This window comes from Ictidomys tridecemlineatus, chromosome 4, assembly GCF_052094955.1.
Source record: "Ictidomys tridecemlineatus isolate mIctTri1 chromosome 4, mIctTri1.hap1, whole genome shotgun sequence".
Classification (NCBI taxonomy): domain Eukaryota; kingdom Metazoa; phylum Chordata; class Mammalia; order Rodentia; family Sciuridae; genus Ictidomys; species Ictidomys tridecemlineatus.
In genome coordinates this window covers 80,159,644-80,182,792 of record NC_135480.1, presented here as the reverse complement: position 1 = coordinate 80,182,792, position 23,149 = coordinate 80,159,644, and the positions used below count along the sequence as shown (strand labels likewise).

The window sequence follows — 23,149 nt, the reverse complement described above, 5'->3', positions numbered from 1 at the left end:
GGTAAACAGCAGTAACAGAATCACCATTAACTATAGTCACTGTGTTGTACAATAGACTTCTTGAACTTATTCTTCCTGACTGTAATTTTGTATCCTTTGATACATCAATTTTATATCATAGAATTCCAACTTAAATTTGCTGAGGCAAAAGAGAGCATTTATCTGTGGATAACTGGCAAACCCAAGAATGTAGATCCCAGACTTAAAACTATGTCATTTGAGCTCTACATCTCTGCTTGGCTCCCAGCTTAGTTTGTCTCATCCAGGGCCCCTTCACATGACAGGCATGGCCTGCCAGTGTTATGCTCAAATTCAGGACCCCCCCAAAAGACCACCAGAGACCCAAGATCGATGTAAGAAGCAAAGAGGTGTTTATTGCGAGCTAGCTCGGTCTTCCATGCTCACACAGCAACTGGTGACGCTGAAAGGCCCCAGCCCAGGGTTTGCAGCAGTTTTATGCATTCTTTGGAGAAGGCGGGGACTTCACATACATCATAGCATCTCTTAGCAAATCATCACACACGGCAGGAAAATCAAATAACAACTCTAAAACATGATTAGCACATTTACTGGCGGGAACAAGTTGGGTAGGGGTGATTGGTTAGTACCAGAGGGGGATTCATTTGAACTGATTGGTTTAAGCCAAGAGGGGTGTTCATGCTGAACTACATGGTTTCCCAACACCATAAACTACTAGGAGGGTCATCTGGCATCCCAGGTATTTCCCAGTCTCATGCTGATTGGTGGCTGTTAGGGGGTTGCTATGGGTCCCCACCTAGCCTGACTGAGTCAGGGACACCTGTCACATCAGATCTCATTTGTAGATAAACAACTTAGCTGGGTGGGAATGTGCCTAGGAGTGCTCTGTGGTCTTTCCAAGGACAAAGGTCATGTCCCTTCCTTGGACAGGCTTTGCTCTGAGTAGAGGCTGGTTTTTCACCATATCCCCAGGTTCAAGCCCCCTTGGTTTTAGCAATCCCAGCAGTGGCCTCATATTATTTGCAGAGAGGTTTCTGATGTCTCCTTCTGCTCATCACTAAACCAAATACTTTGCTTGGTGAAGAGGACACTTTGATAACAAGTCCGCTGTAGGGCAATCAGCAGGGATCAGTACTGTTGGCCTCACCAGGAGCACATGGAATAAGTAAGGTACCTATTAAAAACAAAAAGGATATAGGAAAGTACGTGATAGTACCACAGTGTTCTGGTCTTTCTTTCTGTTCTACCATTCTTACTTAGCATTGACAGTGTTTGTCCTCATTCATGTAACTTTATAGAAGCAAGAAACATGCCACAGATCTAAAGAGAAGGAATATTTTCCAAGCAGGGGCAGTCCCAGCCTTATCTGTCCCTTTTTTCAGGAAAGCAAAACCTCTTCCAGAAATGCCTCAAGAATACTTCCCCTTAAATATCACCAGTCAGTATTGGATCATACTGCTAACCTCTAGATGCAAGGGAGGCTGGGAAATCTAGTTTTAACAAAGTAGAATAGAATTTCATGACTAGTTTGGACCAATATCCACCCTCTCCTTCCACACACAGATCCTTCCTGGAATTTAGTTGCTTTTGTTCTGAGTTCCTACAGCATTCTGGGTTTTCTTTGTTGTAGCAACATAACCACATATACAGTTGCTTTTTTTTTTTTTTTCCAATCCTCATCTTTGATAGGATTTCTAAAAAAAAGTGCCCATATCTGTCCTGTTATATCTCTGGGACTTAGCATCATGCTTAGCTTCATTCCATGTTTTCTGAATGACTAGAATGGCCACATGTACTAGCCCCAGTGAAATAAGTAAGTGCTCAGTGAATATTTCCTGAATAAATGGATGGATACACGGATGGAGGACAGAGATCATTACCACCCAGAACAGCCTGAGTCTTCCTGTATCCCTCTTTCCCCAGCTTGGCATTTCACTTTCCTAAAAGCCTTTCCTTTTCCCACGGAGCCATCAGTTGGTCCCTTTGGGTCCTTAGGCAACAGCTAGTACTTGCCCTCCTTCCATCCACCAGCATCTTAGCTGGATCTTAATACCCGTAAAGTGGCGCCTGTACGTCAGAAGACAGCTCATTATTCGCCATTATTTACCTCTGAGTGTGTGCCTTCTTATTGCTCGTGCCCTTCCTCCTCCTCCTCCCTTCTCCTCCCTCCCTCCCTCCCTCCTCCTCCTCCTCCTCCTCCTCTTCCCCCTCCTCCTCCTCCTCCTCCTCTTCCCCCTCCCTCCTCTCCCTCCCTCTTTCCCCTCCCTCCTCCTTGGGAACTGGTTCAACCAGAGTACAACCAGCTCATCTGCATCTGGTCCTGGAAAACCTGCTGGAGCTACAGCAGGAGGGAAGGCTGCGGGAGGAGCTGCAGCGGCGCGCGTCAGTGCGGAACACACACCGGCGGGCCCTGCGCTGCGCCCCGCCACTCGGGACGCCCATGCCGGGCCTGTGCTGCCCGGGGGCTTGCTCATGAGGCCTCTGCGGTGCAGGTGGAGGAAGACCCGAAGCATCTCCCTGGGACTCTTTGCCCTCTGCCTGGTCGCAGCCCACTGTCTGCAGAGTAAGCGCGGGGCAGCGCGGGGCGGGACCGGGCGGGGCGGGCTCTGGGGTCTCGCGGCTGCCTTGGGCCACTTTGTCCGGTGGAGGGCGCGCGGCGAGCCGGCTGGCAGGCCCCGCTCCACTTCTTCACCCGGCTGGACGCGCAGCCTGAGTCCCGGCACCGATCGCGGCCGAAGCGCCGGGGACAGAGCAGAGGCTCCCTCGGCCCGGGCCACTTCGGGGCGCTCACCCCGCCCGACGAGCCTAGCCAGCAATTATCGGAGCCGGAAGCCGGCTGGGAGATAACCGGCTCCCCGCGCGGAGGCTGCCTCCTCTGCGACATGTTTTATTTTATTTTATTTTTCCTGGAATAACCAGACTCCAGACTACAGTTTCCAAAGGCTCATGCACCCCACCTCCTACTATAGGTATCCCTCCATCCTTCCATGGGCTTCCTGGGTCATCAGAGTGTTCTGACCATTCAGACAACCCACAGCAGCCTGGTTCTGAAAGAAAAGCGTTTAGCGGGTTTGAGTTGGGCAGTGGTTCCTGAATTTCTTGGACAGAGAAGGTCCTCACCATGCGACACTGCTCTGGATGGCTAGCTCTAGAATGCCCACATGATTTGGCCCACTGTCCCACAAACTCGGTGGACACAAATTGTAATGCAGATTGTAATGCAATTTTACTTTCTCATGCATTCAACCATTATCATCATTCCCATTTTACATATTAGTCAACTGAGATTTATATGGGACCAGAGTGTGTTCACAATCTCTCTAACTTTACAAAGTTCCTATCATTTAATCCTCAGGACAACCTTATAAAATGTTTCACAGGTGAGGAAAGTTGAGGCACAGAAAGGCTATGTTACTTGCACAAGGTGACCACCTAATCAATGGTGAATCCAAAATTCAAACCTAGCCACCTAGCACTGTTGCTCTTTATACTTCTGGCTAGAGCCCAGCTTTGAAAGTTGCAAATCTTAGAAAGCAAAAAGACTCTGATGGGGTATGTTCCTCTCTCAGCAGTGGAACAAGAAATAGCTGGTTGTTAGTCTGCAGATGAATATGTGTTTGAATATGCAGTGAACTTCTCTATTGTTTTGTAAGCCCCAAGCATATGATTCCAACCACCATTGGTACACATGTGTACAGATGCCTTTGATGTTCAGGGACCAGTCATTCATTCACTCACTCACTAATTATACTTTCTCCTGAAGGAAGCAGGCCACAGTGGATACTGGGGACACCATGGTTCACAGTTTTGTCCTCAGGAAGCTTAGGTGCTTATACTGACAGTCAAACAAGAGTGCCATCTTGGGAGTGGCAAGGCTGGTGAGGCAGGAGACTCCACACTGTAGGAGCCTATAGGGTCAGAACCCAGGCTTGTGGAAACAGTTGTTCCAAAGGGAGTCACACCTACCCGGACCTAAAAAATGGATAGAAACCGCCAGGGAAGTGGGACAGGGAAACTGCAGGGTGTTGTAGACAAGAAAAAATGCAATTATTCGTTGACTGTCTCCTGCACAGCTCTGAGTCCCTAGCACTTGCCCAGTGCTAGCCATATCTATCCCTAACAGATGCTGAATGAATGTGTACCTGCCTGAAGGAGGCCTGTGCTGTGGCCCAGCCTTAACGGTGCAGAGTGGGCCTCCTCCCTCTCACAGTTCCTCTGCTTCCTCAGCCTCTGTCACAGCCTTCCTCCAGAAAATTGACATTCATCATTTATACTGAGATTTGTGTTATGCCATACCCACAAACACAAATACCCTGTGTTTTAAATCTTTCCTCTATGACATTGTTTTGGACTGAATGTTTTCTCTCAAAATTCAGCCTCTAATGTGATGGTATTTGGAGGTGGGACGTTTGGGGAGTAATCGGTTTAGATGAGATCATGAGATCGGAGCCCCTCTTATTGGATGAGTGTCCTAATAATTAAGAGGAAGAGAGATCAAAGCTCTCTCCCTTTGCCCTGTGAAAACATAGTAAGCAGTTTAGTAAGCCAGGAGAGCCCTTGCTTAAAACTAAATCTGTCAGCACCTTGATCTTGTACTTCTTCCAAAACTGAGAAATAAATATCTGGTTTTTAATTCACTTACTTTTTGGTATTTTGCTCTAGACAGAAACTGGTACTGAGAAGCAGGGCATTGCTGTAATAAATACTGAACACTCTGAAAGTGATTTTAGAACTGGATAATGGATAGAGGCTGGTGGAGTTTTGAGGGGCATGCTAATAATTTGGATGCTAAGGGCAATTCTGATGAGGGCTCACACAGAAACAAGGGGAATGGACAATGGAGAAAAGACAATTTTTCTTTATTTATATGTGGTGCTGAGGATTGAACCCAGGACTTCGCACAGGCTAGGTGAACATTCTATCACTGTGCCACACTCCCAGCCTATGTTCTGATAGTTTGTGGAAGGAGAAATTTGCAAGAGATGAAATTGGATATTCATCAGAGGAGATATTTAAGCGAAATGTTAAAGGAGAGGCTTGGTTCCTCCTGATGGCTCATAGCAGAATTTGAAGAAGGAAAGAAAGAAAGTAGGGAGGAAGGGAGAAATTGTTAAACTAAAAAGAAACCAGAACTTAAAGGTTTGGAAAATTCTCAACTGTTCATATCGCAAAAAAATTAAAAACCATGTACAGAAGAGAACACCAAGGGTGTGGCAATAGTGTTGGATAAGATTAGTGTGGGTGTGAACCTAGAGGGTAATCAACTACCCCAACGGATATACTTTCAGTTTGAACTGAAGGGATGGAGACAGGAAAAAAAAATGAAGGAAGAATGTGGACTTCTTAGATCCTATGGGACAGAACCATACAATGATTCAGCTTAAATCTACACTGTGCTTCCAGATAGGAGAGGAATAACCAAAAGAGATTCAGAGATCATTAGGGCTGCCTTCTCAGTTTGAAAGGGTGGGAAGGGACATTGCTTTGGTTCAAGAGGCCAGAGAGTGACTGCCCAGAGCCTTGGGGAACATAGGGTTACACAACAAAGCTTCAGGGGTTGTGACCCCACCCCACTGGGTTCTGAAGGCAGAGCATTCAGCAAAGATTATTCTCTAGTTTTAAGATCTAAAGGACTGGGTATGGTGGTGCATGCCTGTATTCTCAGTGACTCAGTATCAATATCTTCACATTCAGTCTAAGGAGTCATTTGACATGGAATGGAGCTTGGAAAGGTCTTGGATCTTGGGTGGAAGATGCTGGAATAGTTCCCCTAATAGACCCTTACACCAGTGCCAGAGGAGGGTAGAGATGTGGGTCCCTGACTGCCAGGTACTGGTAAGGGGAGCTACAATGAAGTTCCTCTGACTGTCTGACCTTCTGTAGTAGGCTAAGGTCGTTACCCCAGGTTTACTATGGGGCTGGATAGAAGCCTTTCAGAAGCCAGTTCCTAAAAGTGGAACATGAGACCTGCTCTTTCCTTTCCCCATCAACCAACTTTTCGACATACTTGAGGGTAAGATTTCAGGTATTCTTGATCTGGAACTTGTTTCTTTAGATCAGATAGATGGTCAATTCAGTTCAATAGTTCCTGCTTGAATGAGCTATCTCCCACGTCACAGACTGCTGCTTGCTGGTGTTGCAGACCTGAACACCAGGTGGTACCTACTGTCCCTTCTAGCAGGGGAGATGGCCTGTCACTCAATTCTCATAAGTACAAGGCAGGCTGTACACTGTGCTGAGGAAGCCTTGTGAGCCTGACAGAGGAGATGACATTAAGAGGTGTCTTGAAGACAGAACAGGGTCTGAAGAAAGAGGAGGGGGTGATCTGAGCTGAGGTTGAGGGGGTAAATGTGCATTACAGAGTGGTCAGTAGTTTGGTACAAGTGGAATTGGGGGTGAGGGGGAAACATGGGAGATGGGGACTAAAAAGAAAGTTAGGAACAAATTATTGAGGTTTTTCAGAGCCAGGGGAGACACAGCTACATGTGTATTTTAGAAAGATCACTTAAAACAAAACCAAAGATAAGAAGAGCTAGGCTGGGTGTGGTGGCTCATGCCTACAATTCCAGCAACTCAGGAAGAAAGATCCCAATTAAAGCCCAGCCTTGCAAATTATTAAGACCCTATCTCAAGAATAAATCTTTTAAAAGGACTAGGGATATAGCTCAGTGGTAGAGCACCCTGGGTTCAATCTCCAGTACTGAAGGAAAAAAGAAGAAGAAGAAGATGAAGAAGAGAGACCAGTATCTCCTGAGTTTGTATAACTGTTAATAGCAATTACAAGAGAAAAATAACTGTTCATTGCACACTTACTTGGTGTCAGATACTATAATAACTGCTTTCAACTCATCTTTACAGTTATCCTGCAAAGAGGTGCTATGAGGAAGGAACCAGAGGCTTGGAGAAGTTGAGGGGTTTGCCTAAAGCATTCATTCATTCAGCAGGTGTTCATGGAAAGCCAGAGTTGCTAGGCACTGTGCTAGATCTTGGGGATTCACTGGTGACCAAGATAGACCTGCCCCTGGTTCCCAGAGCTGACAGTTGATCTAGGAGGATAAATCATTAATCAAGAGAATCATCATCACAACGTGGAATAAGTGTGTTAATACAGAGGAACAGGGAGCAATGAAAGCACAGAACTGGGCCCCTCAACCCAGTACTGAGGGGTTGGGGAAGGCTTCCTGGAAGAAATGATGTTTAAACTAAGATCTAAAAGATGGAGAGAAAATGGCCCATTAGATTCTTTGGAGGGACACCATATTGTAGTCTGGGGTATCCAGTCATGTATGCACCTTGTCTTAGATCATCCTATACTCCCCTTCCAAGTACCTTCAGGCATCGTATAAACACCTTCTGAAAGAATGGTGGGAGAGCATGTCACCTCATTTGTTCCTTGGTCCTCCTGTTCAACACATATTTACTGCAGAGGCGTCTGAGGAGAGCCCTGTTCTAGGTCCCCAGGCTGACCAGTAGGTCCTGCAGCCCACTGTAGAGAGGGCGGACCCAGCCAGTTCCCCACTTCCAGGGTTATGCAAGGGAGGCAGTCACCTCTGCCATGCCTGGCTTTCTTGGCATCTGATTTGAAGCACGGGTGTTACTCTACCATAAACCATGATCTTTCAGAAAGAACAATTCCCACCCAACAAGGATGACCCTTGTTTGTGCCTGGAAAAAAGTATGATAGAAAAATTCCTTTTGGAATTCCACAGGGAAGAATTTAAAGTTGCTCAATCTCTTGCTGCATTTCCAGAAGAGAATTTCAGATTTACAAATGCCATTTTGAACTTATTGGGCCGCTGTAAAAAAATACCTTAAGACTGAGTAATTTATGAACAACATAAAATCACAGGCACCATGATGCACCTGGAATCTCAGCCACTTGGGAGGCTGAGGCAGGAGGACCACTTACACTTAGAAGTTTGAGACCAGCCTGGACAATGTAGTGAGATCTCAAAAGCCAACAAACGAAAATGGAAATGTATTGCTCATGAGTCTGGAGGCTGGGAAGTCCCAGCTCAAGACAGATTCAGTATGTGGTGAGAACCTGTTTCACACAGATGGGCCTTCTACATCCTCTCAGGAGGGCTTGCTTGAGTGTCTTTTATATGCCACTGGTGGAATTCTTGTGAGTTGTTAATCACTTTTCAAAATCCCACCTCTTCCTACTATCACCCTGGACATCAGGTTCCAGCATGCAAATTCTGGGAGACATCAACATTATACCATAGCAAAGGCTCATTCCAATTCTATACTTACATGATTGAAGCAGGAAGAACCAGCCTCCTTCATCCAACATGCCATCTTCCTGTTTTAAACATACTACTACAATCTCTCCAGCTTCTTTTTACACACCCCTAGGCATGGGGAGTTGACCACTTCAGTAACTACTCTGTGAATCTTCAAAGAATTCTCCCAAATGGTAATGTATTGAGCAATCACTAAGTGTTAGAAACTGATAGGCTCTTCACTGTATTGTCTTGTTTAAATTCGTTATTCTGCAGGAGTTATGCATAGTATTATTATGGTATCCTTAGTGCAGAAGTTCTTTAACTGAAAGAAATTCATCAATTTGCCCTAGATCACATAGTTATTGCTGGCAGAGTGCAATTTTGAACACAAGTTTGTCCGACTCTAGAATCCATTACACACACTGCCTCAATCCCACTCAGCAGAACCTGTCTTCTTTTCTTCTTTGCCCATTTGCCCTCATTCTGGCAGTGCTTGTCTGTCCCAGTCTTCCCTCCTCCAAGATGACTTGTGCATCATGGGTGTTCCCCTACCTTACAGAAGTGGAGTTAGCAATGCTGGAAAAGGAAAGGAGGGGCCTAAGCCTCCCAGATTCTGAGAGCACCAGGGCACCCACTTTTCACTGAGGTCTTGCAAAATCCTTACTACTGAAGTTCTACAAATGTGGTCCAGGAACTAGCACCAGCAATATCTAGGAATTTGTTAGAAATCCATACTCTTGGGCCTAACCTCATACCTACTGAATGAGGAAGCAGAGAGGGGACTCAGTGATCTGTTTCAACAAGTCCTCTCAATGATTTGGATGCAGCTACATACTTCGAAACACTGCATTATGAAACTGGAGGAGGTGGGGGAGAAAATAGAATTACTTAGCCTGTCTGTTTCTCCTATGTCAATAGAAATAGGACCTACCAGGTAGAGTAGAAATTGAAGGAGACCAGAAAGAGTCTACCTCCCCCAAATGTCTCCCTGAAAGTGCTCAAGTGTTTCAAACATTCCTCCCTCACACACTTCTTTGGCTTTAAGCTTTGTTAAAGTGCCCCCAGAAGGAGGTACAGTAAATGGTCTTCACCGTAGCAAAGGCTGCAAACCTCCAGTGGTTATCAATCTTGTTGCACCCTGGAATCACATGAGAAGTTTTAAAAGTCAGAGGCCTTGGTCTCATCCCTAAAGAATGAATCCGTTAGTCCAGAGTACTATTTTTTAAAACTTCCCGGATGATTTAATCAGGGTTTGAAAACAACTTGAATAGCTGATTCAGTCCTTTCCAATTGGCAAACTACATACCTGAGGACCATTACTCTGGAAACAAAGGTCATAGAAGGGCAATGTGTTCTATTTGTTTTGTTTTGGTGCTGGGGATGGAATCCAGGGCCTCACATAGGCTCTGCTAGTGCTCTGCTCTACTGCTGAACCATACCTCAGCCCCATGCATACCTCAGCCCCATCTGACAGTCCTGAAGGAAGCCTCACTTACATGAAGGTGTTGGCAGGGTTGCTTCCTTCTGAAGACTGTTCCAGGCCTCCACCCTGGCTTCTGGTGACTTCTGGGAATATCTGACATTCTTGGTTTATAGAGGAGTCACTTTATCTCTGTCTTCATCTTCACATGGCATTCTCTCCTTTGCAGCCAAATTCCCTCTTTTAGAAGGACCAGTCACACTGTGTACAGCCCACCCTGATGACCTCGTTTTAACTTGATTACCTCTGTAAAGACACTGCCTCCAAATGATACACATTCTGAGCAGAGGTTAGGATGCCAATATATCTTTTTAGGGCACAGTTTAAAACATAGCAGGCAACAAAAAGGGTAGGAATCTTGGATAGAGAGCAAGTCTTGGTGGTTCCATGCTCTACATGGGTTCTGGGCTCACCTGTAGTTTGTGGCTCCTATCTAGGCCTTACCAGGCCCCTGATCACTCTGTTGCACCAGTTTCTCAAACTAGAATTGGTGAACTCTGATAATATGTATATTATATATATATATGCCTTCTGCAATTTTGGACCCATCTGCCTTCTTTGTCTCTCCACACCTTTTGCCTTTGGTAATCAGTTCTTGTACAATGGGTTTTCTCTGAAGCATCCTAGTTCTGCTTTGGAGATATATATATATATTTTTTTTTTTAATCACCTAAGAGAGAAACAGAAAAACTAAAGGCTTACTGTGTGTCAGTCACTGACTCTGCAACAATCTTGCAAAGTAGCTGTTGTGACACACCCACTTTATTGAGAAAGAGATTCAGAGAGATTAGTCAATTTGTATGGAACAGAAGAGTACCAGGGGAAAGGGTAAACATTTCAGAGAGAAGTTGAGGAATCTCATCTGTCAAGGATGGAAGACAAGCCAAGTTTCTCCCCACGACTAAACAAGGATCCCAGAAGCCCTCTGCCTGCTCCCCCCCATCCCAGAGCACCCTCTCCCCACCAGTAGTGCCTAAGCCACACTCCGGCTGCCTTGGTGCTTCTGCCACCCATAAGCAGCTTTCTCCACAATTACTGTGGCCTCCAGTGGCATCACATCTCTTTTCAGAGACACCGAAGAACTGAGGGACCATTCATCTCAATTCCAAACTCAGGAGAGAGAATCTGATTGGCCCATCCCAGAACATGTGGTCTGCCTTGGTCCAATCACTAGAGCCAGAGAGATGGCTTCCCAAGGCTCTCTCTGCAAAGGTTCTGAGAAGAGGTGGAGTTGAACTGATGGGACAGACAAATTAAAATAACAAACTTCCAAATGGAGTGTGTGACTTAGAAATAAGTGTTTATTAAATGTTTGTCTCAGACCCCACCCCTTCCCAAATGCCTGTTGAATGGGAGGAGATTAAATGGAATTCTCTGACCTAAAATCAGGACTTCCTTTGGGTGAAAAAGAAAAGAACCAATATCCCCCACCCCTCCACTCCAGAGTTGTGCCTGGTTATTATCAAGATCTCTTACCCACATGGGGGTTTTAATTGTTTCCTTTTAATTGTATCTTTGACAGCCAAGCCACAAAGATTCCCAACTACGAATGAGAAAATGGCAGCTTAGAGAGGTGAAGGAATTTGTGCAAAGTCACCCAGCTTGGGCCTATTGCAGCCAAAGCAGAACTAGGATGCTTCAGAGAAAACCCGCTGTACAAGAACTGACTGCCAAGGGCAAAAGGTGTGGAGAGACAAAGAAGGCAGATGGATCCAAAATTGCAGAATGCATTTATTGAGACTTATGGACTGAAGTGTGTTTTCGGCAGCAGCAAGACAACAGGATCCCTGTCCCTGGAGGCAGGAGGAAGGGGTTTATTAATTTTTTCCCCACTTTTTTAATTGGTGCATTATAGTTGTACATAATGATGAGATTTGCTGTTACATATTTGTACATGCACATATTACACAGTATGACAATATAATTTGGTCGCTATCAAGAGGAATGTGTTTATATGCTAAACTAGATGAAGGTGGCCCATGGCCAACCAGAATGCATCTGGGCTTTCTGAATAGAGGGGAAAAAAGCTATTAATGTGCCAAACATCAGTTAAAAAACAAGAAACAATCTAGAGGTTAGTGCCAGCATGAGAAGTATGACCATCTTAACCACTTTGTTTATCCTATAAGGTTTTGAATGCATGCTAAGGTCACCTGGTAGGCATGATGGATCTTACAACCAAGCTGGCTATATTCAAGGTAGATCCCTACACTGGGGGTCTGCTGGCTTTACTGCATGTGCTTCCCTGACTTCCCCAACTGGCATCTTTCCCTCCTCTTCTACCCTTTGTTCCAAACAACAGATCCCCCAACTCCAGCTCAGTCCCAGTTGCCCTGAAACAGATGTGCTGGAAGAGGGTAGACCTTGTACCATTCTGTTTAATTTCCAATTAAGAGTCAGAAAAGCAATTTGCCTATTTTCTTTGTTTTAAAAGTTATATTTCCTGATATGTTTGCAGTGGCCTGAGGTATGGACTATGAATTATGTCTGATTAGTCCTGGGATTCTTCTAGGCATTACTGGTATATGCCCCTGCTGACCACTTATTGTTTATTTACTGTAGGATGGGATATGCTGTCCTAGGTGCTTGCCATTCATGCATTCACTTTGATTTCTTCTAACATATCTGAACTGTGAGGAGGCTATGGCCACCACTGTTTCTTGTTGTTTTTTTAACTTTATTTTATTTATTTTTTTCATGTGGTGCTGAGGATCAAACCCAGTGCCTCACACATGCTAAGCAAGTGCTTCTACCACTGAGCTATAGCCCCAGCCCCTGGCCACCACTGTTTTACAGATGAGAAATAGAGGCTCAGTGACTTTGACAAATTTGGCCGAAGTCATGATGTTAAGAAAGAGTTAAGTCGGTATTTGAACCAATGTCTGCTTGACATCTCTTCAAAGCCCTTGCTTCCCTGGTAGGATTCCTTTGGATTCTTTTGGCTTCCATCTTCCAGAAACTCAGGAACTAGGCTCGGTGCACATGTACACATGTATTGGAGCAGCCAGATCACACCAAAGCCAGCTGTGGAATCCTAACCCTGATGTGGTGCTCAGCTTGGCATAATCCTGGGTTTGTATCTCGCAACTCCAGACCAGATGTATAACCCTATAAGGGGAAATCACTGCTCAGAGTTTGCCATTCACGTGTCAGGCACTCTGCAGGTCTAGGGCTGCAACAAGGAACCAGATAGGCAGCTCCTATTCTCATGGAACTTCAATTGAAAGTAGGAATAGATGTTAAATAAAACGAACTGAGATGGGTATGATAAAGGAAAGGTGTCATGAGAACATGTAAAAGGATATCTGGCCCTGCCAGAGGGTTGGAATGAGCTTCTCAGAAGAGAATGACTGAGGTCTGAAGGGAGAATAAAGATTAATAGGCAAGTAGGGAGGGAGCAGGGAAAGGGAGCAGTATGTGCACAGTCCCTGTGGTGGAGAGAAAATGATGAATCATCAGATCATAAGTCCAATGTGCTGGGAGCCCACAGAATGAGGGTGTGCTGAGGACACGGGCCTGACAGGAAGGCAGAGTCCAGACCTCACCTGTCTGGTCAAGCCATTGAAGACATTTTAACTTATTGCTAGAGCATCAGGGAACCAACAATGGGTTAAAGCAGGAGGGTGACATGATACAACTTATATATTGAAAACATCACTCAGGATACCACATAGATGATAGGTTAGAGGAGGGTGAGGAGGCACTGGTGAGGCAAATTGGGAGACTGTTGTAGAGGGGGCAGCTTGGACCAGTATGATAGGGGAAAGAAGAGCGGGCACAAGTCAGATTCGGGTTACATTTTGGAGGTAAGACAGTCAGGACCCAGTGACAATGTGGGGGTGACGAAGGACGAGGTCGTCATGACTGTCTTGTGGAGCTGGCTGGCTGGGAATGTCTTTCAGTGAGGTTGTGGATAACTCCCTCCCAGATGAGAGGAGTTATACTCTTATTGTTTTGACTTTAAATTAATTTTGATTGTTTTGAATTTTTCTTAAAGTTTCAATATGTAATATTTGCACACAACCCAAAATTCAAAATGTATATCCTTCAAAGTCTTGACCCTCAGCTGCCTAGGTCTTCCCCTTGGCCCCTGGAGTCCAGAGTGTTCCCAATTCCTTCTGTATCCTTCCTGAGATAGTCAAAGCATTTTGTCACAACTGTGCATGCATTTAATTTATCCTTGGAGATGCTGAAGATGTTGATTTTTGTCAACTCTTAAGTACAGATGTTAGTGCTTGTGAAATACTTTGTCATATGAGAATAACATTTTCAAATATGAAAGGCCTAAGGCACACATTCTTGGTGTGCACTTTATTTTTAGGATCATAGTGTTTTTATTTGTTAAGTAATTCACAGACTTTCTAAAATATTCTAGCTGTTCACAAGGGTAGTGAGTGGAATGTAAAGTTTCCTTCTATCCCAGACATCCAGTCTCCTCCCCAAAGAAAACCGCAGTTCCTGGGTTTTCAAAGAATCTTCCAGAGATGTTCTGTGAACTTGTATAGATAAGATGTTTCTGTGTGTGTGTGTGTGTGTGTGTGTTTATACACAGATAATTTATTTCATTCAAGCAAAAGTTTTCTCTACACATTGTTCTACTCTGTGTGCTTTTTCCATTACTTTAAAGATCATCTAACATCAGTATACATGGATCAACCTCATTCTTCTGAATGTCTTTGTAGTATTCCAAAATATGAATATAGATCATTTATTTAGCTAGTCCCTTACTGGTGAATACATGGATTGTCTCCAGTCTTTGGTAATGCTTCATTTAAGTGATCATGACAACATTTACATCTTTGTGTCTGTGTTCCCATAGTAACTACAGAATAATTCCTAAAAGTGGAATTTCTGGGTCAGAAAATATATGCAACTTTAATATTTTTATTCATCACACCCATTTACAGTCACCACAGTGCTGGGTGAGTATAACTTTCACACACTCCTAACAGCATAATATTATCAGACTTCTTCATCTTTGCCAGTCTGATAATGGCCAGGTTATTCAACTTTCCCACCTGTGGTTTCATTGGACTATGGTACTGGTCTGGTGCTTAACAGGTATTACTGATAGGAAATGGTGACTGTTGCTCTTTGGGTGTGGTTTTTCTGGTTGGGGTACAAATTCTGAAACCTGGTGAAGGTGAGCAGCCTGGCAGCCTTCACCTAAACTTGCCTCTCTCAACGGGTGTTTGGGTTTGGCTGGTATCTGGGTGACTTCTCAAGGCCATTAAACAGGAGGATCATTGGGAACCCATCCAGGATGAGCTGAACCGTGGTTTCTGACTAATCAGGTACTGAGAGGGGAAATTCATCACCTGAACTAACAGGAGGGCTAGGCACCCTATTATCTGTGCATATGTCAGTCATCAATGCTGTTCTTGAAAACTAAAGGGGAAAATCATTATTTGGGTTTGATGTACCAGCCTCCTACACAAAGCTGTGCTTTCCAAATTCCAGAGGGACCTGGTTCAAGAATGGCACAAACTGGCCAGGGCCATGAATATTTTAGTTGGTGCTTAACACTTTGCCTATTCTCCTTGGAGTTAGGAAAGGAGACCTGCTAACACAGGGGTAGTGCCCCTCAGCTCAACACAGATCCCCTCTTTGTGGTCTCTTCAGGTTGACAATAGTTTGACAGGCAGGGCATGCGTGTCATCATTTGTTCATTTATAGCCAGGCTCTGTGCTGGGTGCTGGGAATTTGGGGTACATAGCCTGCCAGTTCTTCCTGCAGAAATCTCAGACACTTCCTTCTGTTCTTCAGAAGTTGGTCTGGGAGGCCAAGTGACATACTTGTTTTACAGATGAGGAATAGAGGCTCAGTGACTTTGAGGTAACTTGATCAAAGTTATGATATTAACAAAATGCAGTTTGGTATTTGAACCCACCTCTGCTTGACATTTCCTTCAAACCCTCACTTCCATGGTAGGATTCCTTGGGATTCTTTATACATACAGCTCCCATCTGCCAGAAACTCAGGAACTAGGTTCTGTGTGCATGAGTGCATATAAGGGAGCATTGGTGCACATGAATGAATGCATTATGCATGTATTACAGGGCAGTTTAGGTGAAAGGATCACATGTGTATTTCAGACAGGGCAAAGGAGGCAAATTTGGTCCCAAGAATCACACCAGAGCTGGCCTTGAGGTCTTAACCCTTATCTCGTGCTCAACTTTACATAGTCCTGGGTTCACCACCCCACACCCCTAGACTGGATATATAACCCTTTAGTAAGTCAATACTCAAGAATTCCCATTCATATTCCAGGCATTCTTTGGGGTTCTAGGTCTACAACAGAGAACCACACAAGCAGGTCCTACCCTCATGGAACTGTTGAATTGGGGGACCGGCAGTCACCTGTGGTGCCTGTGGTGGGCCCAGGGCAGTGCAGGTGATATGTGTGATAAGACAATGAGCTCTGCCAGACTGTTCTGGAAATTCAGTTCTGATCCTCCAAGGCTCTATCTGAACACTCTCCTGGGTTCCTACAGCCTGAAGGATAATTCCTCCTGGAAGTCTTCAACCTGTTGTGACTCTGCCCCTGACTCTGTCGTAGAGTCCTCTTACAATTACCAACCTTAACTGTTTTGCTCACCAAATCCTAAATCTGAGGCACCCTTTGATCCCTGGGCCTCCCTGGTGGTCTCTCTGTTCTCAGCTGGGATTGTCCTTTCTATCTTTCCTGAGACTTTAAAAGATTACTCCTTACCCCTCAACTTAAATGCGGTCTTCCCTCTTTCCCTACTCTTGCAAACTTCCTGGCTTATTAGAGAATAAAAAGTACCCAGGGTTTGAATCTCTGCTTAGCAACTTACCATGATATTGAGCAAATAACCTAGCCTCGGGAGACTTCAGTTTGCTTCCCTGTAAAATGGAGATAATATCCTCTTCACCAGTCCAGCACCCAGTGAGCCAGCACCCTGCGTTGAGAAAGCCTGGGGAGGACACATTAGGCTCAGGGATTAGCAGAGGTTCCTATTTAGGTGGGGCTGCGTGGGATGCAATCCCTTGGAATATGTGTTAGGGAGCCAGATGGCAGACTGGCTTTCCACTCCCTCAGCTTCCCCAAGCTGGTTTATTGCATATTCCCCACAGTACCCCTGGGGTGCCTCAGAAACCAGAAGTCCTTTATCTCTACTTTTCAATATTTCTTGGTTGAGCCTCAGGGTGACCATCAGCCTGGTTTACCCAGGACTGTTCTGAAAGCACTGAAACTGCTGCATCCTGGGAAATCCCTCAATCCTGGGCACAGAGACAGTTGGTCACCCCTGGTTGGTGAGACAGGTGAGATGGGGCTGCTACTCTTGGCACACTAGAATATAATAGGAAGAGTTCCAATGAGGCTCCACCTCTTAAAGAATCCACCACCTCCCGAAAGCATCTCAGACTGGGGACCAAGCCTTTAACCCAGAGGCTTGAATGACCCCAAGTGCTATGTGCCTGCTCAGGGACTGGCCTGTTGCTGGACCTTAGACATGTCATGTCACCTGTCTTCTTGGGAGATCTGAGGTTCTTATAAGCCAAGGCACTTTCTCCCCGTCTCCTAGAGTGGAGGTCCCAGTGTGGAACCTCGGTGTGTCTTGCCCATCAGGGGTTTCCACTGCACCTCACTCCCACTTAAAACTACCTTTTCGTAATGATTCATCCTGCCATCATCTCACTCCAACAGTTTTTCAGTTAGGACTCCTGAACCCTAGGCTTAGTGACTTCTCTGCTGCTTAAAGGCTTAATGCAGATGAGAATGACAATAATGCTTATTTCCTGGTTATCAGATGCACCTGATGATCACATTTGCTGGACAAGTGATGTTTCAGATTAGTGAGGTGAAAATGAATTTATCCTAATTAAGGTGTATGCTATGATTTGTTGAAGTGTCCATCAAGGGCCTGTGTGTTAAAGGCGTGGTCCCCAGCTTGATATGCCTCCGGGAGGTTGTGGAACTTTTAGGAGGTAGAGCCTTATTGGAAGTCTTCCCAAAATATTATGGTGTACCCTTGAAGGAGACTGTGAGTCACTGGTCTCTCTCATTGCTTCTCAGCCACCATGAGGTGAGCAGTTTGTGTCAGTATGTACTCTCTGCCTTACTGTATAGGCCAAAAGCAATGGGAGTAATCAGTCATGAACTGAAACCTCCAAAACCATGAGCCAAAGTAAACCTTTCTTTATTTTAAGTTGCCTTATCTCAGGTATTTGTTACAGTAACAGAAAGTTGACTAACACAGTGTATCTCCATGACTTAAACTCCAGATTTAAGAGACGAGGTTGGTAATATATGTCTCATTATTAGCTGGTACTCTTGTTCACTGGAGCTGTGATCTGAACAGTATTGACCTTTGTTGTTATATTAGGAAATATATCCCTCTTTTTTAAATAATTAATTTTAAGACTGAAAAGCATGTGATTTATTTGTAAGAAAAAGAATAAGTAATCGTTCCAAGTGTTCTTTCTGTTCCAGCTTATTGTTCAGTAGATGGCTTCACCTTCCTAGTACTTTATCTCCATAGCTTTTAGTTATCAGAGGATCTGACTGGTTCTAAGGGCTGGAGCTTTTAGATAGCTCTTTAGTTCAGGTTCCAGTAACTTCTGTCCTGCTGAAATCTTCATTTCTTTGACTTGTTCTTTAATGGAGGCAACACCGTCTATCAAGGAGATGGCTATAAATTTAGTTCCTCCTGGATTTTCTCATAGAATTCAAGGGAAGATATTAAGGCAAACTTTTAAACTTTAAATTTGGCTTTAGACTTTGCTGGTCAGATTGCTTGGTTTTATCAGGAAAACTTAAAAACATTTTTAAATATTGTATTTTTTAATATAAATTCAATAAATAATCTTAAATTATGTAAAATAGTCTTAGAGAATAAAATATTATTACAGTCCAATCTCAAAAGAGTAATGCCTGTTAATTAGTTTAGCACATTTTCCCCCAACATTTTTTCATGTATAATATGCACATACTGGCACATATTTACACAAATACAAATGAGATCATTATTCTATTTTATAAATTTATTTGGTACCATCACAGTCATCTTTCTTTGTCCATATAGAGCTTAATGCTGAGCCACATTCCCAGCCTTTTTTTTTTTTTATTATTTTGAGACAGGGTCTCACTAAATTGCACAGGCTGGCCTTGAACTTGTAATCCTTCTGCCTTAGCCTCCTGAGTCACTGGGAGTTCCAGTGTGCACCACTGTGCCTGGCTTGCTTACTTATTTATTTTTCATGTTTGGAAATGAATCTAGGGCCTTGCACATGCTAAGCATGTGCTGTACCACTGAGCTATATATACCTATAGCTACAAAGCTCATTCTTATTAATGGCTATCTACTATCCATTTTATGATTAAAATTTGACATACTGAACTAACCTTCTTGAGTAGAATATTTAAACCAAGTCTAACTATTGAGTAGCCATTAAGTTTCTCTGGACTTATTCTGGGTTGATTTTAGCATGAGACACAGGAGTAGTTACTCATTAATTAAACTTTTTAAACATTTGACAAGCAGTTTGCCTTAAAACCCTTGGAATTGTTAATTTTCTATCCTTGTTTTAAACATTTATTCTTAAGTATATGTGGAAGATTGACAGAAGAGGAATTCTTAACTAAACCTAGTTAAATATCTGGTTAGTTAAAATCCTTAAGGTTTCTCCTCCACCCAACTCTTAGCAATTCAAGAAGATTTAAATTCTATCAAGTATCTTTTCTGACTATCATGGTATGAAAGTAGAAAGTAATGACAGGTGGAAAATTAAAAATTCTCAAATGCATGGAAATTAAACAACATACTCCTGAGCAATGAATGGGTCAAAGAAAAAAAAACCAAATAGAAATAAAAAACATCTTGAAACAAACAAAAATGGAAACACAATGTATTAAAAATATATAGTGAAGCAAAGAACAATTCTAAGAGAAATTTACCAAAGAAAAAGTTACTACAAGAAAAGAAAATTAAAGACCAATATCCCTGATGAATGTAAATGCAAAAATACTCAATGAAATAGTAGCAAACTTAATTCAACAACACTTTAAAAGGACCATATACCATGATCAACAGTGGTTCAACACACACAAATCAGTAAATGTGATATAACACATTAGCAGAAAGAGGGGAAAATATTATATGATCATATCAATGAATGTAGGAAAAGCATTTGACAAAATTCAACATCCTTTCTTGATAAAAACTCTCAATAGATTAAGTACAGAAGAATTGTACCTCAATATATAAAGTCCATATATGACAAGCCCACAATCAATTATCAATACAATGGGGAGCCATGGAGAGCTTTTCCTCTAGGATAAGGAATAAGGCAAGGATGTCTACTTTCACTTCTGATCAACAAAGTGCTTGGAAGTCCTAGAGAGAGCAATTAGATAAGAAATATAAGACATCCAAACTGGGAAGGAAGAAGTGAATTTATCTGTTTGTAGGTGACATGATCTAATATATAGAAAACCCTAACAAAAGTCTACCAAACAATTGTTAAAAATAAAAACAAATTCAGTAAAATTACAGAATTTAAAATTATGCAAAAATCAGTTGCATTTCTATATGCTAACAATGAATTATCTGAGGAAGAGATGAAAATGATTCATTTACAATAACATAAATATACTTAAGAACCAAAGAGGTGGATGTTCTGTATACAATAAGACATTTAAAAAAAAACTGAAGAAGACAGACAAATGGAAAGAAATTCCATGTTCATAGAGTAGAAGAATTGTTAAAAGTCCATGCTATCCAAAGAAATCCACAGATTTAATGAAATCACTTTCAAAATTCCAATGGCATTCTTCACAGAAATTGAAAAAACAGGGCTGAGATTGTGGCTCAATGGTAAAGCACTTGACTAGCATATATAAGGCCCTGGGTTCAATCCTTAGCAACACACCCCCACACCCCCACACACTTTTTTTTAATCCTAAAATTCATGTGGAACCATAAGACCCTGAATAGCGAATGCAATCTGAAGAAGGTCAAAGCTAAAAGATATCCCATCTTCTGATTTTAAGATATATTACAAAGGTATAGTAGTCAAAACAGTATGGTACCAGCATAAAAACAGACACATAGACATGGAACTTTACAGAGATCAGAAACAAATCCACACATATATGTTCAACTAATATTCTACAAAGACACTATGAATACATGATGGGAAAAGGATAGTCTCCTCATAAATGGTGTTTGAAAACTGTACATCCACATGAAAGAAGTGAAAATAAACCATTATCTTACATCATTCATTAAAAAAATAAATTAAAAGTTTAAATGTAAGACTTGAAACTATTAAACAAAAAAACACAGGAAAAAGCTCTTCTTTACATTGTCTTGGTAATGACCTTTTGGGTATGACATCAAAAGCACAAGTAACAAAAGCAAAATTAAACAAATGGAACAACATCAAACTAAAACCTACACAGCAAAGGAAACAGCAAACAAAATTAAAAGGGAATCTATAGAATTCAAGAAAATATTTGCAAATAAAAATATACAAAGTACTCTTACAATTTAAGAGCACTTAATTGGGAAAGGAACTGAACAATTATTTCCCCAAAGAGGATATACAGATGGACAACAGGTACATGAAAAAACACTCAACATTATTAGCTATCAGGGAAATGCAAATCAAAATCACAGTGGGATATCATGTCATGTTGTACGACAGCTATAATCCAGAAGATGAAGATAACAAATGTAAAAATAACAAAATCCTGCCATTTGAGACAACATGATGTACCTGGAGAACATTGTGCTAAGTGAAACAAGCCAGACACAGACAAATACTATATGATTGACCTCATATGTTGAATCAGAAAGAAAGAAAGAAAGCCAGGCAGCCATAGAAACAGAGTAGAATAGTGGTTTCCAGAGCCTGGGCCTAAGGAGAATGAAGAGATCTCGAACAAGTTCTGGGGATCTGATGTGCAGCATGGGTAATGATAAGTGTATTAATAATCATTGTACAACATAGATAAATAATTACCATATATACTTTTAATATATGCAACCTTCATTTATCAATTAAATATTTTAAAATTTGGAAAAAAAGAGGAAAAAAAAAATTAAATAAAAATTTCTGAGTAAGAGAAAATACAGAAACCAGTGAGAGCCAGCTGGTATCGCAGCCAATATACTTGGGGTTATTATGTTTGCTTGTTCTTCAATTTTGCTATTTCTTGGGCCGAAGTAACTGAAAGACTCATAATGAAGGGTCATAAGCCTATTAAAAAGGCTGATGGGCTGGGGACATAGCTCATTTGGTAGAGTGTTTGCCTTGCATGCACAAGGCCCTGGGTTCAATCCCCAGCACCATACACACACACACACACACACACACACACACACACACACACACACACACACAAAAGGCTGGTGGAAGCCAGGAGCAATGGCATAATATTAGCAGCTCAGGAGACTGAGGCAGGAGGATCACAAGTGAGAGGCCAGCCTCAGCAATTTAGAGAGGCCCTAAGCAATTTAGTGAGACCCTATCTCAAAAAAAATGCTTGAAATGTGGCTCAGGGGTAGAGAACCTCTTGGTTCCATTCTCCAAGTACTGAAAAAAAAGTTAGTCTCTTCAGAGACTAGTTTGTCAGTAACCCTGGCCAACAAGGTTTACAGACTGAACATGAAACACAGAGAGATTATGATACAAATTTATCACTAGTTTTAAATATAGTTCTCCAACTCTTACAGAAATCACTACTCCAACTGCTTATATGTGAGGCCAGAGATATCAGGAACAAAAAATAGATGATGTTAAATTAGATAGATGATAGAGCAATAGATATCTAAATAGACAGTCACAAGGTAGAATACAGGTTTTGTAATCAGGCAGAATTGCTTGAAATCCCATCTTTGCCACTTATAGCTATGTGGGCACATCACTATATGTAACAAATACCGATTATAAAGTACATGATGATTGGTACTTAAAGCCTCAATTAAATTGTACTTCTCTTTATGTATATTACTTTTTAGATGTAGCTAATTTTTCAAACCACCCAAACAGCTGATGTTGTTTCCTGTTTCCATAAATATTTGATCATTCACTTATTCGTTTGCTTGACAAATGTTGATCAACAGGCCATCTATGAAATATAGGGAGATGCTAAGATCTATGTACACACTGTTGTTGGGTGTTGTTGGGCATTGTGCTGGGTACAGGGGACACAAGGATGAAGAAAGCAGAACTCCTGTCCTCCCAGGGCTGACCTAGAATTTGACCTCTCTTTCCTTCTCTATTCCAGAGCCTTAAACTCTGCACTTTGTTCTGTGTTGAAGAATAACTCTGCCACACAGTGAGGGCCTGAATGAGAAGGAGTGATTCCAGTAGTCAGAAGAATAGTCCTTAGGTATCTGAAGAACTCTTTATACTGAAAGAGAACTTCTGCAGTCTGTGTGGCTGCAAAGGAGGCAGATTTCAGGTAGAAATAAAAGGGAGCTTTTTAAAT

The 23,149-nt window shown here is 42.6% G+C and overlaps 1 protein-coding gene and 1 long non-coding RNA gene across 2 annotated transcripts in view; one reads left to right on the top strand and one right to left on the bottom strand.

Annotated features, from left to right (window-relative positions):
• Window positions 1–348: 348 nt before the first annotated feature.
• Window positions 349–2,414, bottom strand: LOC144377164 (uncharacterized). Its single transcript, XR_013437832.1, has 2 exons — window positions 2,280–2,414; window positions 349–1,153 (listed from the first exon to the last, which is right to left on the bottom strand). It is a non-coding gene; the product is annotated as an uncharacterized LOC144377164 (long non-coding RNA).
• Window positions 2,409–23,149, top strand: part of Vstm5 (V-set and transmembrane domain containing 5) — a 28,115-nt gene continuing 7,374 nt past the window's right edge. Inside the window, exon 1 of the mRNA XM_078046880.1 lies at window positions 2,409–2,542. Within this exon, the coding sequence (XP_077903006.1) occupies window positions 2,452–2,542 (91 nt within the window). The 5' untranslated portion in view covers window positions 2,409–2,451. The remainder of the gene's footprint in view (window positions 2,543–23,149) is intronic.